General features: G+C 46.6%; 1 protein-coding gene across 5 annotated transcripts; it reads left to right on the top strand.

The window, feature by feature from the left end:
* Positions 1-75: 75 nt before the first annotated feature.
* On the top strand, positions 76-15,880 carry ARFRP1 (ADP ribosylation factor related protein 1). Of its 5 annotated transcripts, none has more exons than XM_065566237.1 (8): positions 76-302; positions 2,069-2,168; positions 2,565-2,652; positions 3,137-3,219; positions 4,735-4,816; positions 5,400-5,470; positions 13,416-13,516; positions 14,939-15,880. In XM_065566237.1, the coding sequence occupies exons 2-8, from the start codon at positions 2,076-2,078 to the stop codon at positions 15,024-15,026; spliced, it is 606 nt and encodes a 201-aa protein (XP_065422309.1). In that variant the 5' UTR covers positions 76-302; positions 2,069-2,075; the 3' UTR covers positions 15,027-15,880. The 5 variants fall into 5 exon arrangements, with proteins under 5 accessions (XP_065422309.1, XP_042703308.1, XP_065422310.1 ...); XM_065566236.1 differs by lacking the exon at positions 76-302 and adding an exon at positions 332-485; XM_042847374.2 differs by lacking the exon at positions 13,416-13,516 and having other exon boundaries at positions 154-302.
* Positions 15,881-16,648: the final 768 nt, after the last annotated feature.

Below are 16,648 nucleotides of genomic sequence, written 5' to 3' on the forward strand. Positions count from 1 at the left end.
AGCTCCGCCTCCACTGGTATTTCCGGCTGGCTGAGGCAGGGACGCCTAACGTCCGGGGAGCGCGCGGAGCATTCTGGGAGTGGTAGTCCACTAGGCCTCCCGCTTCCGAGTCGGTGGCGCGGGCCGTCTGAGCCGGAGGAACTACGTTTCCCAGGGTGCCCGGCGGCACGGGGGTGCTGCCCACCTAGGTGGGGGTAGTGGGCGGCCGCGGGCTGCGGGGAGCTGATACGAGCCGCAGCAGGAAGCGTAGGGGCTGCGGGGCCGCTGAGTGGCAGGAGGAGCCGCTGAGACCCGTCACCCAGGTAGGGGGCGGGGCCTTCACTGCCCCCCAGCCGCCAGCTCCCCGGGCTCCCCCTGCCTACGGGCGGCAGCCCCTGGCCTGCCCCAGGGCGCTGGGGGCCCGGGGCCGGGCCTGGGTCGAGCTGGGTGGCCCCGGGGGTGGGGGAATCTATGGGCACGGCCCAATTCTCTGCAGCCTGGGCCAGGTGACCCTTGGGGGGGGGGGGGGGATCTGTGGGGCCCAGTTCTGCAGCTGGGGCCAGGTGGCCCCGGGGAGGGGGAATAGATCATAGAATATCAGGGTTGGAAGGGACCTCAAGAGGTCATCTAGTCCAACCCCCTGCTCAAAGCAGGGCCAATCCCCAGACAGATTTTTACCCCAGATCCCTAAATGGCCCCCTCAAGGATTGAACTCATAACCCTGGGCTTAGCAGGCCAATGCTCAAACCGCTGAGCTATCCCTCCCCCCTATACTGGCCCCAGTTCTGCAGCCTGAGCCGGGGGGGGTCTGTGGGTCCTGGGCCCGGGTCTGCAGCCTGAGCCAGGTGGCCCTGGGGATGGGCTTGTGGGTCCTGTCCTAGACTTTGGGCTGAGGGGGCCCTGTGGGTCCTGGGACGAGATGCTGTGACTGCAGCCTGCTATGTGTGGGTGGGCTGCCGTTCCTGGAGAGCAATGCTCCATCCTTAGCCAAGCAGCTCGCAGGGGCTCCCGGTCCCAGCAGGTGTGACTGACTCACGCTGGCTGAGCGACTTGTCCCAGGAAGGTTTGCGGCGAGCTGGGACTGTAGATGCGACAGGCTGCCCTTGTGCATTAAGAGTAATCTCCATTCTGGTCAAGATGGGACCCAGTGCAAGGTGGGACCTGGAGTCTCAGGGCTGCATCCCCATAAGGGGCAGTTGCAAAGTGTTCCATTTCACATGAGTCAGGTGTGGCCCTCTGGCTCCCAGGGAGAGGCCAACACCCCCCATCATAGGTGTGGAAGGGCAGGCACCTTCAGTCATAGAGTTCAGCCTCCTGCTATCACAGGCAATCCTATCATATCATCCCATTCATAAACTTAAAGTAAACTTGGCCTTGGTTGGGCAAAGGGTGTGCGCGCATCCTACTATGCAAACTTAATGGAAGAGTGCTTGTTTGTACAGCAGCCATCTGGCTTTGTCTGATTCTGCCACCCTCACTCAGGGTACTGACTAGTCAGTTTCACTGTCTGGTCCTCATGCATGGTGATGTAATGCGTATACTGCAAACATGGCAACAGGAAGTCCTGCAGAGGAATGTTTGAATTCTGACAAGAAAGAGTTTTCATAGGCTTTTAAAACACAGGTCCTGTCTGCCCCAATATGTCTGCTCAGAGTCAGGGGTTGCCCTCTGCATTCTTAATCAAAATACCCGCTCTCTGCACATGTGTGGGTGCTATGCATCTGGCTGTCACCCTTCCTTTGTGGAGGTAGCTACATTTCAGAGAGCTATCTAGACATACATTCATGAGTTCTCAGCTCCCATTTAGTCACCAAAATAAGTGGCTAGATTTTCAAAAATGCTCAGCAGGAGGGGTGCACATTAGGTGCTGAGCTCTTTTGAAAATCCACCCCCAAGTATTGAGTTTGAGCACTTGAAAATCCAGCCTTGAGGTCAGCCTCCTAGAGTCTGTGACTTGCTCTGGGATCTCCCAAGGTGAGGTGCTAAATAAATATAAAATTGTATTATCCTCTGGCAGTGAACAGCATTATACAGTTGAATGGAAGGCTCTGGGAAGACTCATTTGCTGATATCTTGATATTTGTTGCAGGAGCAGGATGTATACGCTGCTGTCTGGACTTTATAAGTACATGTTCCGTAGGGATGAGTACTGCATTTTGATCCTTGGGCTGGACAATGCGGGGAAAACGGTATGTGCTTTTAGTTACCCGTTAACACGGAGGGCACATGCAGCCCCACTCACTCCTCCCCAAAAACACAACTGTGTTAGCGTGGCCAATTTCTTCCCTGGTGTCACTTCAGTTGTTTCAATGGTGTTATCCCAAGTATGAATTTGACCCCCACGCATCTAATTTTAGTACAATAAGCCTTCAGAGAGACAGAAGCATGGGCTTCTTTAAGCACATAATCACCTGTGAACTCTTCCATGGCTCTGTGCTGTAATGGGAAAACTAAGGGCTGTGTTGTGTTCTAAGATTTCATGGAGAATCCTGATCCAATAGGGGGAGAACAGGTCTTGGATAGGATTGTCCTTGCCAATAAAGTGTATCTAATACTAGCTAGTTTTATTTCTTCTTCCCTTCCAGACCTTCCTTGAGCAGACTAAAACCCGATTTAACAGGACCTACAAGGGGATGAGCTTATCCAAAATCACTACCACTGTGGGCTTAAACAGTAAGTGAATCCGTTTAGAGGTTCTTTGCCGCCTCCTACAAAGTTAGACAACTAGTGATCATTCCAAGAGTTTACACTGTGAAAATAATTCCTGATAAGAGCAACCCGACCAACACCCCACCTGCCCACACACGCTTTAAAGAGCAAATGGACTTCTCCATCAGATGGAGAAAACATGCTGGATCTGAAGGCGAGGGTGATGATGCTAAGCCAAATTCGGCCCTGTAACGTCATTGAGGTTAGTTAGCCTGATTCGGATCTTATTTACACTGGTGTAACTCCACTGAAATCAAAGGGTTTGTATCTGCTGCTGCCAAGGTGAATTTAACCCGCTAACGATAGGTACTACTATCCTGCTGAGAATTAACAGCGTGTGTGTTGACTCTTCCAACCTGCCTTCCCTCTTGTGGGACTCTGCCGGCATGCCTGCTTGAGAGAATAGTCAGTCTGCATTGGGTTATTTTTTCTTTTTTCCCTGCTCTAGTTGGTACTATTGATGTGGGCAAAGCCCGGCTAATGTTCTGGGATCTTGGAGGGCAGGACGAGCTACAGTCCCTCTGGGACAAGGTAGGGGAAATAACTTTTCTATTTTAAATGTTTTGTGTCTCAGAGTTGCAGAGAAACAAGAACAGGAGTACATATATGCATCCGAAGAAGTGGGCTGTAGTCCATGAAAGCTTATGCTCTAATAAATTTGTTAGTCTCTAAGGTGCCACAAGTACTCCTGTTCTTTTTGCGGATACAGACTAACACGGCTGCTAGAGAAACAAGGTTACTTTATAATTAGCCAGCCCTGCTCCTTAGCACTGCCCCTTGTGCTGTTGTCCCACTTGTCTGAGAGTCACAAAAATTAATATTTAACAGTTACAGATAGTTTTACAGACACTAACTACTTCTCACAGCACCCATGTCAGGTAAGTATCACTATTATCACCCCTATGTAACAAGTAGAGGAAATTGGGACAGAGCTTAATTAACCCAGAGGTTGTTATGTGCACAAAACCACAGAGAGACGTGGTAGCCTAGCCTGGATAGCTTCTTAAAAGATATGTTATTAAATGTAAAATAGGGATATTGATCCTGACTTTGATTATATAGTGCTTCTCACCCACAATCTCAAAGTGCTTTACAAGAGCTAGATATTATGGCTCAAACAGGAGTTACGGGTCTGATGCAAAAATTATTGGGGGAGCTTCTCTGGCCTGTACTACAGGAGGTCAAGTAGTCCCTTGTGGCCTTAAAAATCTATGAAAGCCAGTATTAGAACTCAAGAATTCTTGGCTTGACCATGCCTCTTGGTTATTACAGCACTGTGCAAAAGTAAAGTCTGTAACTGTTATCAGCACCAGTCTCCATCCCTAAGAACCCTGCGTGCTGGGCACTAACCTCTCCAGCAGAGTCCTGGGTCGAGTTCTAAGCTACATTGCCAGGAAGAATTATTACACACCCTTCACAATGGCATCTGGCAGCTGTCCAATGTAAAAATTGAATAAATGTACCTGCTGGTCAGCCAGACAAGCCACCTTTACTGTTGGGTGTACTAGTCTGACAATAAACGGATCCTCATGACTGCCGGATCCATAGTTAACAAAACACTTGACTAAACATACTTTGTACCATGCGCTAAAAGCCACCCAATCCACACTGTGGTGAACTGTTGGATGAGGCCAGCTCAACAGACTCAAATCTGTTTCCTGGAGTTTTGTCACCTCTACGTAGCCCTTTGTGAATTTGTGCACATCAGAAAACATCCACACAGCTGAGTACCGCTGTTGGGCTCTGCCTAAGAGAGCCTGTGGCACTGGAATAGCACAAGGTATTGTAAGTTGTGATTGAGGTGTATTGGCAGAATTCAGTAGGAGGAGCAGGCAGTGCATCTTACCTGTCTGGATAGAGGAACTTCGGCAGATCTGTGGGGATGGAGCTTGCAAAATTAACTGCCGGACGGTGCCTGGCTAAGCTATTTGATCTCAGTCCGTCTCTTTCATGAGTACCAAAAATCATATTAAAATCACATCAACATTGAAAAGAGAAGCAAGCAGCCCCAGCTGTTCGATGCTAACACCTGTGCTGTGATTTCAGTACTATGCTGAATCCCATGGGGTCATCTATGTAATCGACTCCACTGATGAAGAGAGGCTCTCGGAATCTAAAAGAGCTTTTGGTGAGTATGCTGGGCTTCTACCTGTAGTTATGTACTTTTCATTATATCCTATGGAAACGTCCTCTTATTTCAGTAAACCCCTTCCTGCCACTCTGATTGAAATATACAGTTGATTTTATTATGCATGTGACCACCTCTGTGCATAGCATGGCTTGCAGACTGCGTGGTCATTCTTTGCAGGTATACGTTTTGAAATCAATGGGGCTGTTTGGGCATGTTGCCTGTTCTGTCATTCAGACATTGTTATTAACAAAACCTTTAGTTGTAGTCGCCTTTAGTTGTTTTCCTCGTCTGTCAGTATTTTGTCCCTTATTCCAAACGTAGCAAATTTTTTATAACCAGGTGTTAACCTATCCAATTAATACCTGCATAAAATACTCACTGTTGATCAAGGTTAAGGGTGGAAGTTGTGATGTTTTCGTACCACGATGAATTTGGCTCTAGAAGATTTGGTTAAATTAAACAGTGATGCATGTGGTGCCTTTCACTCCCATCTGTCTATCCAGTCAATGTAATTTTTGTATTTGGAGGAGTCTGTGTGTTCTAGAGTTACCTAGACATTGCCTGTTTCTGTGCCTTACAGAGAAAGTGGTCACCAGTGAAGCTCTGGAAGGGGTTCCCATACTGGTGTTAGCTAACAAGCAGGATGTAGAGGTAAGATCATCTCCTGAGGTGCCACCCCCATAGATTGTGTTCTCAACTGAGCAAATATTATTTTAGCTCAGAAAAGGTGGGCCGTGTATTCACTCTGCATTTGTTTCATGCTCTTAGGCTGGTCTCTGCTGAGCAATGGCAGTACTTTCTTGCTATTACATGTAATTGCTGTGAATTTAATGTTCAAGTATTTTCCTCTCCGCCCCCCCACTGTAAAATGACTCTATAGCAAATATTTCCATCTTTGCAGTAGCTGTCGTGTACTTTATGTAAACACCAACACAGTACATGACCTTTTTTTTTTTTAATATTGACCTAATACAGCTGATCCAATCTTTGATGAGTATCAGAGGGGTAGCCGTGTTAGTCTGAATCTGTAGAAAGCAACAGAGGGTCCTGTGGCACCTTTAAGACTAACAGAAGTATTGGGAGCATAAGCTTTCGTGGGTAAGAACCTCACTTCTTCAGATGCATCTTACCCACGAAAGCTTATGCTCCCAATACTTCTGTTAGTCTTAAAGGTGCCACAGGACCCTCTGTTAATCTTTGATGAGTAATAATACCCAATGAAACTCTGTTTGTGCTGTGCTCATGTAACATCATACCAGCGTGACAACTCATGTGATGAGATGCTCTCATTCCTCTTTCCTTTAACCAGAGCAGCACTACTCAATGAGACAGCCTGTGCTACAGCGCTCCATCGGAAAAAGCTGTGGATTGCAGAGGAGACAGCCTGTTTTTTCTGGGGTTTATAATTTCAAAACTCTCGGATATCTAGAATTACAGAATAGACCTATTGTAGTTTCAGATCAGATTGTGGATACTGTTTGGGTGACAGTTTGCTGTTCTAAGGAAATATAAGACTTCACCCATCTCTTTCCTTTTTGCATATGGTCTACCTGGAATTCCAATAGCTGCAGTACCACCTGTCATCCTCTAGAGGGAGCCAGATACATTTAATAGGCATGTAGGATTTTAAGGACCAGCTCACTGGTCTAACAGGTCTCGTATCCTACTTCTGGCAGGAATCAGTACCAGATGCCTCAAAGGAAGTTAATGCCGACTGCCCTCTGCCCCTGAGTAAAGCCCCTAGCTAGATCCCTCATGACTGTGACGTACCTTTCTGACCCCTGAACCCATCACTTGATGCCTTAGGGGATTTGATTATCCTTATTTTAGAACATCTGTACCGATGTTATCACTCTTAAATGTAACCATTTAAAAATAATCTAGCCCTAATCAAGAGGCCGCATGGTCTAGAAGAATTAGTGTGGGCCTGAGAGCCAGGGCCTCCTGAATTCTAGCCCTAGTTTTGCCACTGACTAGCTCTGTGACTTGAGGAGGTCACTGACTCTCTTATTTCAGATTCTTTGTCTGTAAAAGGAGCTGCTTTACTGTGGGGAAACTGGAAGATAAGCTGCCATGAAACACTGTAACTTACACCAAGGCCCCATAATCCATTTCCATCTTCGCTCTCAGATTCAGCCACTCACAACCAGTCATACACACTGGGTCCAAGAACTGTTCCAGTTTGCCCTGGCACTTCAGAGTCGCGGCATTTGGCATTGTCAAAAGCATAAACTACAAGTTCAATGCAAAGAGGCTACACACGGCTCACAGGATCATGGAACCCCACCACTGGGATATTAAGAGACGCTGTGTTGTATCGGATGTATAGTCAGTGCTGATCTGATTCTTCAGAATTAGAACTTTTCAGCCAATCTAAATGCAAAGACAGACTGATTTGGTGACAGAGCTATGAAACCTCACAGTTTCTCCCACAAAGATATTTCAAGTGGTTTTGAGTAGGAATCCCTAATGTTTAGAAAAGTTTACCTTTTGTTTGATTGCTTATCATAGTAAAACCTGCATAAATGTGAACTTACCCTCTTTTTCCCGTGTGAACGGTATTATAAAAATGTCAAACCAAAACTTCTGGACCACAATTATACTGTGGGAAAATTGTGGGGCTGAAACTTCATGCAAAAAACATTTCATTTTGGAAAACTGTGACCTGGCCATTTATAACATATGGTGAGTATTGGCTGTGGTATGTAAATCTAGGGAGATGTGGTCATTGCAAGGGAATCGTGTCTCATTTCTGAAAGTTATATCAAACTCCAGAGCTTTGGAGAGCGCCCCCCCCCCCTTTTTTTTTTTCTGATAGGCCTTACAGAAAGACATGGGAGGAGTATTGGTGAATAGCTGTGTGTTCATGGAGTTTGGTGATCTTGCCTAGTAGTTGTTAGTGGTGCAGAATTTAGGAAATTTGCCTCTTCCTGCCCCTATTGGCAATTCCAATTTTTGATAATACCTAGTTTATGTAGCACTTTTCAGCAGTGGATCTCAACATGCTTAATAAAGGAGGCTTGTATGAATAGCCTCATTTTACAGGTGCGGAAACTGAGGCACAGAGGCGGTGACTTGCCAAAGGTCACCTAGCCTGTCAGTACCAGAGCCAGGAATAGAACCCAGGTTTGAGTTCCAGGCCAGTGCTGTATCCACTAGGAAACACTGCCTCCCTACTATTTTAACCTCTCTATAAAATAAGATTATATGCTAGTAAACAAAGAATACCATGGCAGATGGGGTATGCTGGTCATGCATTTTCTTTTCTTTAAATGTTTCTCACTGTTGGGGTTGCTGCCCATCCTGGAATTAGCGGAACAGTCCCAGTCTTATTCCTGACCTGTTAGTCAGTTGCTCATGAGGCATTTAAAGAACCCATATTTATTTCAGGCATATTCCTGACACTGTGGCCCTGCAACACCAGTCGAGGATGTGCAAATAGACAGGGTCCCTACACTTGGAGCACTTCCCCTGCGGCCCTCTCCAGATCCGTCATAAAAGAATTTAAGCCTGCTCCTAAGATTTAAAAGCAAGACCATTTTGGGAAGTGACTGTGTCTTGGAAACAGCCATTCTACATAAAATGGATTTTGTGGAATTGGCTGCTTATGGAGAGCTGAGGTGCAGATTTATTCCTCAAGTGAAAACACTGTTTCCCCAGTTATGTGACTTTGCTTTGAAATAGCTAATGAATCTGACCTTTCCAGAGCAGTCCTTGCGTGGGTTGTATTGTTGTAATGACATGCTGTTCTGTGTGCTCACTGATCTGGTTTCCATCACCTTGTTCTTAGTTTAGATGATTTTACAGCAGAAACAAAATGATGTTCTAAAACATCTCTTTACAAGAGTGAGGGAAAAATAACTGTAAGCCATGCTGACGTTCTTTCCCACGCACAAAACATTCAAATGTGTCTGGCCAAAAGGAATGGTGATGTACCTTCCTTCTCCACTGCCTTTTCAGGATCCCAATTGATGCCTTCCTTTGGAGGCTGCGATAGAGCAATTGCTCTGTCAAAAGTGGTGTGTCCCCGTATCAACAACCTACATCTGACCCCACAGCTGTTTTTCCTCTTGAGACAATGTAGGATAAATCCTCAAAGCAGATTCATCATCCTAGTGCTTAATGAAGTCAGCATAAACCCTGCTTTGGTTTTCCTCTGACCTGCATTTCCACTGTGGGTCAATGATTGCCTGGTTCTGTAAGTCACAATAACCATCATAGCCAAGGCAACAAGAAAGAGAAGTGACCGAAATAGAGTAAAAGTTGTTCCTAGCCCCCTGGATGACTACAGCATTCAAAACGACTATTAGGGTGGGGAGGGAGTGGAGCCTCTCCCAAGTTTGTTCGCGCAACTGAGCGGTGAAAACATCTCCCCCAAGGTCCTTCGTAGAGTTCTGGACACGGTGAAGTAGACTGACTCTCTGGGCCTCTACATTGCAGCACAGAAGGGCTTCCAGTGGCCAAACATGTGAAGTTGATAGATCATGGAGAGTGACCACCCGCAGGTGGTTGGTGTGCGTGTCCCTTGGAACTACAGTGCTTTTGAAAAGCCTCCAGGCTGGCTATTTTGCACAGGACAGAGCGAGCAGCAGTGAAGATGGTCTTTATTTCTCATCCTGCTTTCTTTTGTTCTGGCCAATTCTCCAAAGCCTGTGAGTGGGAGCCTGGGATATCTTCTGAAAGCCAAATCAGTTTCCAGCTTATATTGAGTCTAATATCAAACTAACCTGGTGGTGTAGCGGTGTCCACTGTTCCACTTTGGTGAGGGTCAAGTCTGTAAAGTCTTGTCCCTTCTGCAGGGGTTGGATGAGAGAAGTCACCACCCTACTATTGTGGCACAGCCCCTCTGTTGAGCAGTAGCAGATGTTGAGGCCTTGCTTGTTGGCTTCCGAGTGGAGGAGAAACCAGTGATGCAGAGTCTGGCTATATTCAAAGTGTAACCTATTGATTGTATTGACACACATACCAATCCTGGAAGACAGAGATGCCAGCAGTCTCTTCTTTCAGCAGTCTCAGCCCAGCACCAAAGCCTGATTCCCAGGGAGCAACTCTGCCTCTAGAATTGACTCGAACCAGAGCCCACAGCAGAGAACAAATGCTCCTGGTTTGCACACCACTCCCTCTATCCCAGAACCTATGGCAGCCAAAATCTAACCCGAGTATTTCTTCCAAGACTAAAGTTGCTTGCGCACAGAGAAAAAGAACTCGGAAGACTGGATGTAACAATACCACCAGATGATGCTTGCTGTAACAATAGTGTGCCTTACAGGCCTATTTGGATCGGTACAAGTGAATTCATTGAAGCTGGTACACTTTGGACCTAGCTGGCTGTTGTGGTACAGTTATAACGCTTGGGGTTGTGATGTTGTGTAGGCTGTCTATGTGCCCACACTAGCGGGAAGGATTAAGGATTAAAGGGGGAATATGCAGTTGAGAGGTAAAAGCCCCCTATTACTTAAGGCCTAGATCCTGCCATTCAGGAGAGTTTCTACAGCTTGGGGTAGCGTATGTACATATGCCCCCTCTGCTCTATCCCAAAATACCAGTTCAGGGCGTAGAACTGTTCTCTTCCCTGACTCCAGATCGTAACACACAACATCCTACAGGGCCCTCTCACCTCTTCTCTTGCATCTTGCTGCTCCTTGGAATTTCGGAGATTCTGAAAAGTCACGTCGGACGTTATAGCGAAATGAGTCAGTGCTCTCTGCTAGCCACAAGCCTTCTGTGGAGAATCTGAGGTAACTTATCAAAACATGACAAGCTGAATGTTGTCCCTTCAACTTCCATTACCTCAGAGGTTTTAATGTCCATCAGCTTAGCACTGCAAAGTCGCACTTACCAAAAAAAAAGTCATGTTACAGTAAATACTACACATTTCCTAGCGGGCGTAGGCAGCCCTCTTCATCCTCGCTAGTACTGATCTTGGCCTGAATTTCCATTTGTCGGGAGGTGATTAGTTCTGCCCTTTTTGTTGCTCAGCGAACATTGTGCTGGGGTGACTTCAGTGGCTGAGAGGATGCCTACAAAATCTATAGGGGTGCAATCATTTCAGTGTGGTGGTGGTCTCGCCTTCCAGACCCTCTGTTGTGAGTTCTGCCTCTCCCAAGGACCCAGTCCGACTCACAACGCCGTTAGTGTTCGAGTGCGCCATGCAACAGTTAGCTGTTCATCGGGTGGCTGGACGTGTCGTATTTACACACTGCAGCTGGTTAAAGAAGCGTAGAGCTGAGTGTTATGGCTCCATGGCTGGCGGATTGTAGCATATGGTCTAAGTAGTACAGTGGATTTGTACACTCTCCTTTCGCTACTGGAGAGCAGGAGTTCAAAGCCCAACTTGGGGCACAAGACCAAATGGTTTCCTATTAGTCCTGGTTGGCTCACAGGAAGTTGCACAACAAGCAGTCACTGTTCGAGTGCAAGACAGGGCTAGAATAGCAAGGAGAGGGGCACAAGGCCACATTCAGGGCATTGGCTGAGCTGGGCAGGGAACCATATGCTAACCCTGGCTCAAACTGCCAATAGCCCCTCGCTTTCAGGAGCATTGTATAATAACGGCACTCCCTTACAGCACGCTTCCTCAGAGGACTCACCTATGTTAACCATGCAACACCTCAGTGTATTGCACTAGATATCAAGGATCATTATCCCCATCTTGCAGACAAGGAAGATAAATTTAAGGTCTAGCCTTGTAGAAGATGGATTTTCTTCTGACGGGCACAATCTGCACAAATTACACTAGTAGGGTTCTTTTTCCTTGTCTGCATTAATTGTGAGTGCAAAAGTCTGCTCCTTGGACAGATAAAGACCTGATTTGCTCCTTGAACAAGATACTTAACTGGCTGAAAGGTAGGTGTGAGTGTGTAACCAGCTGCAGGTTCAAACTATGCTTGCAAAGAGGGAGGCTAGGCTAATGCCTAGTTAAAAATAAAGCACTTAAATGACCTGTCCAGGACTACTAAGAGAGTATTAGTGTTGGAACAGGAATTAGAGCTTAGGAGATCCCAGCTCCCAGACTTTTGCTTAGGTCACCACATCTCCTTTTCTCCACCCTCCTGCTCTAATTTAGAAATGTGGAAACTCTGCATTGGCTTGTGTGTCAAATCATTTCCTGTGGCTAACATTCATATGTACATTAATCACCTTTTAATTAATCTTAAGTCTGTTTAGGTCTTTTAGAGGCTTCTTAATTAATCATTGCTGGTTTCTGGCGCCTGAGCTCCAACTGTCTTTTGCTTAAGTATGTAAGAAAACGTCAGTGTGGCAGTTATTCGCATCCTGCTTGCTAATGATGAGATCATGGCTTTCCGTTGACAAACAGTGTCACTGAGGGAAGCCAGAAGGAAGATTTCAACAGCTACACTTTCATTTGACCCTAACATGTTCTGAAGTTTCCGCAATCTGTGTTTGATTAGCATCACCTTACAGTGACAGGAACGACACTTAGGTGAGAGGTGAGAACTACAGGATTCCAGTGGTGCCAGGAGGAGGGGAGAACCAAAGTTCTCTTGCCATTCTGACCCAGGAGGACGTAAGCTGAAAGCCTGATTCATTATTCTGAGAAGGTTCAAGCTTCCTCATGGCAATGTTGTGTCAGGGAAGGTTGGGAGCAGGGTAGGTCACATTGGCCTTCATCTTTTTTTATTCACTTACATGTTCTAAAATCCACTCATCCTAGCAATCTGGGCATGTGTACAACATACCTGCATCCAAGAACTGGTCAACCTATGTCAACTAAGAACAAACTGACCCAATGGCATAGAAAGTACGCAGGCAAAGCGAGTTCCAGAGTCAAGGGCCAACTAAGAAGAATAGACTACCCCCCGCCAGAAGAAAAGTCTAGGGAGGCCACATCAGCTGATGGAAATGTTGCAGAGACTTGAGATGACATCTGATCCATTTTCTTTGAGTGCTGCTAGTGCACTCAATGCTAAGGAAACACCATCCCTTTCCCAGGGTCTGCTACAGAAACAGACAAAGAATTTCCTTTCCGTCTAGGATTCTGGCCGGAGCTGGGGTTGGTGCAGGCCCCCCGTTGAGGTGGTTTTGGAAAGGCTTTGTGAAGTTCAGGTGTTGTAGGGAGTGATTTGGAGGAGGAGGGCTTGTTTGGTGGATGGGAAGAGGGAGCCTTTCCATGCACGTGGGTTGGAAAGGGATACAGAGGGTGCTCTGCTCTGTACTTCACTCCGCAGAGGATATCGGTCTGTGTCACTAACCCATTGCACAATTTGGCATGACAGTGTCTACTTGGGAGAGGCCTGTGCCTTGGAGAGCCAGGTTAACGTACCTAAATCTAGACATGTCTGAAGCTAGTGGGGTCATTGCTACACTTTCAAAAACATTAAAGCTCACTCCAAAGGCAAGAGCATTCAGTTTCAGATGGAAATAAATGAGGATGATGCTGTGATGCTCTGGTTAGCGATGGTCAGAAAACAGAGTCCAAGTGGAGCACCCTGGACAACAGCTGAAAACCTCTCTGCTTTCAGTAGGTGGCGGAATACTGGAAACTGCTCGGGTACAGTAGGCTCCATGTCGGAGGGGTGGGACAACGATCTCTATTGTAGCATATGAGGGTTATATTTTATGGCTTCCCTTACAGACCTGTCTGTCGATCCCTGACATCAAGACAGCGTTTAGCGACTGCATTAACAAAATTGGGAGGAGAGACTGCCTGACGCAGGCCTGCTCAGCTCTCACTGGGTAAGTGTGGGTCTGGACAGTGTCCTGGGGAAATACTGCCGCAACCAAGTGTACGTTGCTCGAATGGGCTAACCACTTGCAGGGTGCTCAGAGAAGTGGGACAGGGAAAAGGACAGCATTATGTGGGTCTGGTAAGAGTCACACAAGGGAGCCCTGCTTCCTTATCGGGGCCTAGGGATGTCTGTGTGCATTGCTCATCTGCACTATGGCCAGGTATCCTCCCTGGTTCATGAACATGTTCAGTGCTATAGGACCTTGAGACTCTGGATTGTGCAACGGTTTGTGACATGGCTTTATTGCTTAATGACCCAGCACCATGATCCCAGTTGCATGAGTTAACTTTGCTGCAAGCCTTTTTCCAGAGAAAACCAAATGGGAATATGACGGCATTTGTGACACTGGCAGTGGGAGGAGTGGATGAGTGTCCATTCTCAGAAGAAAAGTAACTACCTTCTTGCCATCCTTCTGGTTTCTCAGGCAAGAGATGTACTTACATTTCTAAGTAGATATGGCTGAGTATAATACTGCAGCATGAATGTACAGATGACTGAGGTGCTGCTTGTGGTTAGAACAATGGGTTAGAAGTCAGATCATTCGGTGTAACCTTGAAAAAAATCACGTAACTTCTCCAAATGTTGCCCTCTGTACAGTGGGGCTAACAATCACTACCTACTTTGTATAAAGCTCTTGAGTCCTGGAATGAAAAGTGTTACTCTGTATAAATGCAAAGTAGTATTATGAGGGCTTGTCTACATTACCGGCTGGATCGATGGGCAGCGATCTATCCAGCGGGGGTCGATTCATCACATCTAGTCTAGACGTGATAAATCAACCGCTGAGCGCTCTCCCGTCGACTCTGGTACTCCGCCAGGGTGCAAACATTTTGATCTGAGGAATTTTCTTTCCCCGTGCTGTTCTGAGTTTGGGGTTTGAACTAATGGAAAATTAATTAAGAAACTCAAACCGTGTTGAACCCTGGCAGAGCTGTGAGTTCCCTGGAGCACCCAGTCACACAAGGGAGCACTGCAAACTGGACTCAAGTGAGTCTGGGAGGTTTGCAGACCTGGAGACAGAGCTGGCCAGACATTCATAGTAAAGTCCCCACCTTGTCAAATGTTGAGTGATTTGATGCTTTGCATGAGACTTTCACACAGCCACTAACTACCAGCAAATTGGATCTAAAACCTGGTGTATGAGCTGGGACCCAAATTAAAAGGCATAAACAGCAGGGAACCGAAGAGAAGAATTTTTAAATGTTTTTAAATTTGATGCATACAACTGAATCCTGTTCCTCAGATGCATGAGAAGCCAGTGTAATAATCCAAATGAAGGATTGCAGGGAATAGAGAGAACTAAACGTGCTGGGGTGGGTGGTCGGCCTGGCGGGGAGAGTGACTCTGCTTTTGTCTTGTGTTTCCTCAGCAATGGGGTGAACGAGGGAATCGAGTGGATGGTGAAATGCGTGGTGAGGAACATTCACCGGCCACCGAGGCAGAAGGACATCACGTAAGAAGGTGCTGGACAGCTTCTTCCCATTCAGACTGCTCTTTCTATAGAAGAAGATCCGCAGGGACTCGTATTACACCCGATTCTTTCGTAGCTTGTTTGTTTTGGAGGCAAACATTCGTTTTCTATATCTAAAAAGAACTGTAAGAGCAAAGGATTTGGACTAGAAAATGTTTCTAGCATTGTGTATTAATCCCTTGGCCTGAGAGCACACAGCCTTCCCAAATACTGAGTGGTAACTCATGCTCCAGCCAGACTGTGCAAGGGCAGAGGATTTAGAGATTTCTACTTCATCGCTTTAGGCTGTGGGATGTATGATTCTTGGGTTCTTAATCTAATAGATGCGAGAGACCAGTTCACTGGATTCTCATGTTCCAGTCCCTGATGGAAGCTAATTCCAACCCTTAATAACAAAGGTGGTAGCTGTGTGGGGGTGAAGGACAGAGGGGAAAGGTCTGCACTCCACCACCCCAGTGATCATTGTAGGTGGTGTTACTGGCCTTATTTATGCAGTCGTTAATGCAATGGGTAGGGTCAATGTTGATTATATTTCTATTTCCACTGTGGCAAAGTTGAGCTGTGACTTTACGGTACCACAGAGATGGAAGCCAGCCCCCCAGCAGCTGTATGATGGCATGTAAGCTCACAATGGGCTATTTTAACTGGAAAATGACCTTCAGAAGTGTCGCCTCGTGTTGATTGTCAATAGCACTATTGTGCTATCTGTCTAACTGAGAGAATACCTGGTGTCTGTACTGTAATGAGGAGGGATTGGGGCCCTCTGTATGTGTGTTCCAGGATGAAAGCTGTGCCTGTAAACTGGGTGGGATAAGTATACAATAAAGCTTCATGCTTCTCTGCCTGTCTCCCTTGCTGATGTTGTTGTTTTATAGGCCTCCACACTAAAGTATTAGTGTCAAGTATCCGAGGGGTAGCCATGTTAGTCTGGATCTGTAAAAGGCGACAAAGGCACCTTCTAGACTAACAGATGTATTGGAGCATAAGCTTTCGTGGGCGAATACTCACTTCGTCAGACGCATGACGCATGTGTCTGACGAAGTGGGTATTCACCCCCGAAAGCTTATGCTCCACTATGTCTGTTAGTCTATAAAGTATTAGTGGCACTCGCCCTTTGCAGCAGGTTTCTGGTCACTGGAAACGAAATAGAAAGAATGCAGAAATGCCACTCTCCCAGCCAAACCACATTTACCCCAAGCCTGTTGGCGCCTGCTAATGTGATCAGAAACTACTAATGAGCCATTACCTGCACAAGTGCTCCCTTAATTCCTCTTTTGAAACAAGACACAACTTGAGTGACAGTTAAGAGCGGTTGTCAGGGGTGACTGGGTGCCGTGGCTATGCTAATATCCAGACACAGCTGGACATGAATGAGTGATTACCTTCTTGTGCAAGTTAAATGGTATTTGTTTAAACCTTTGATACATTGCATTAACTGCCAGGTTCCTCTGAGGTTTTCCTGTGCAGTTTAAACTCAAAGCTGTGTGACAAAGGCTACGACTAACCCACTCGCCTCCAGGACAAGGGTCGAACCAGCTCTGAGCACTCGGTAAGAACCTGAGTACACAGTGAAGTCAGTGGAAGTTGTACGTGCTCACTGGAGAGTAG

This window comes from Chrysemys picta, chromosome 13 (genome assembly GCF_011386835.1).
Source record: "Chrysemys picta bellii isolate R12L10 chromosome 13, ASM1138683v2, whole genome shotgun sequence".
In the NCBI taxonomy this organism is placed as follows: domain Eukaryota; kingdom Metazoa; phylum Chordata; order Testudines; family Emydidae; genus Chrysemys; species Chrysemys picta.

Bases quoted from the DNA above. Each gene is read 5' to 3' on its own strand.
- ARFRP1 (XM_065566235.1), top strand. From the start codon at position 451: ATGGGCACGGCCCAATTCTCTGCAGCCTGGGCCAG. The intron at 3,220-4,734 runs GTAGGGGAAATA...CTGTGATTTCAG, and splicing joins TACAGTCCCTCTGGGACAAG to TACTATGCTGAATCCCATGG. The intron at 4,817-5,399 runs GTGAGTATGCTG...TGTGCCTTACAG, and splicing joins GGAATCTAAAAGAGCTTTTG to AGAAAGTGGTCACCAGTGAA.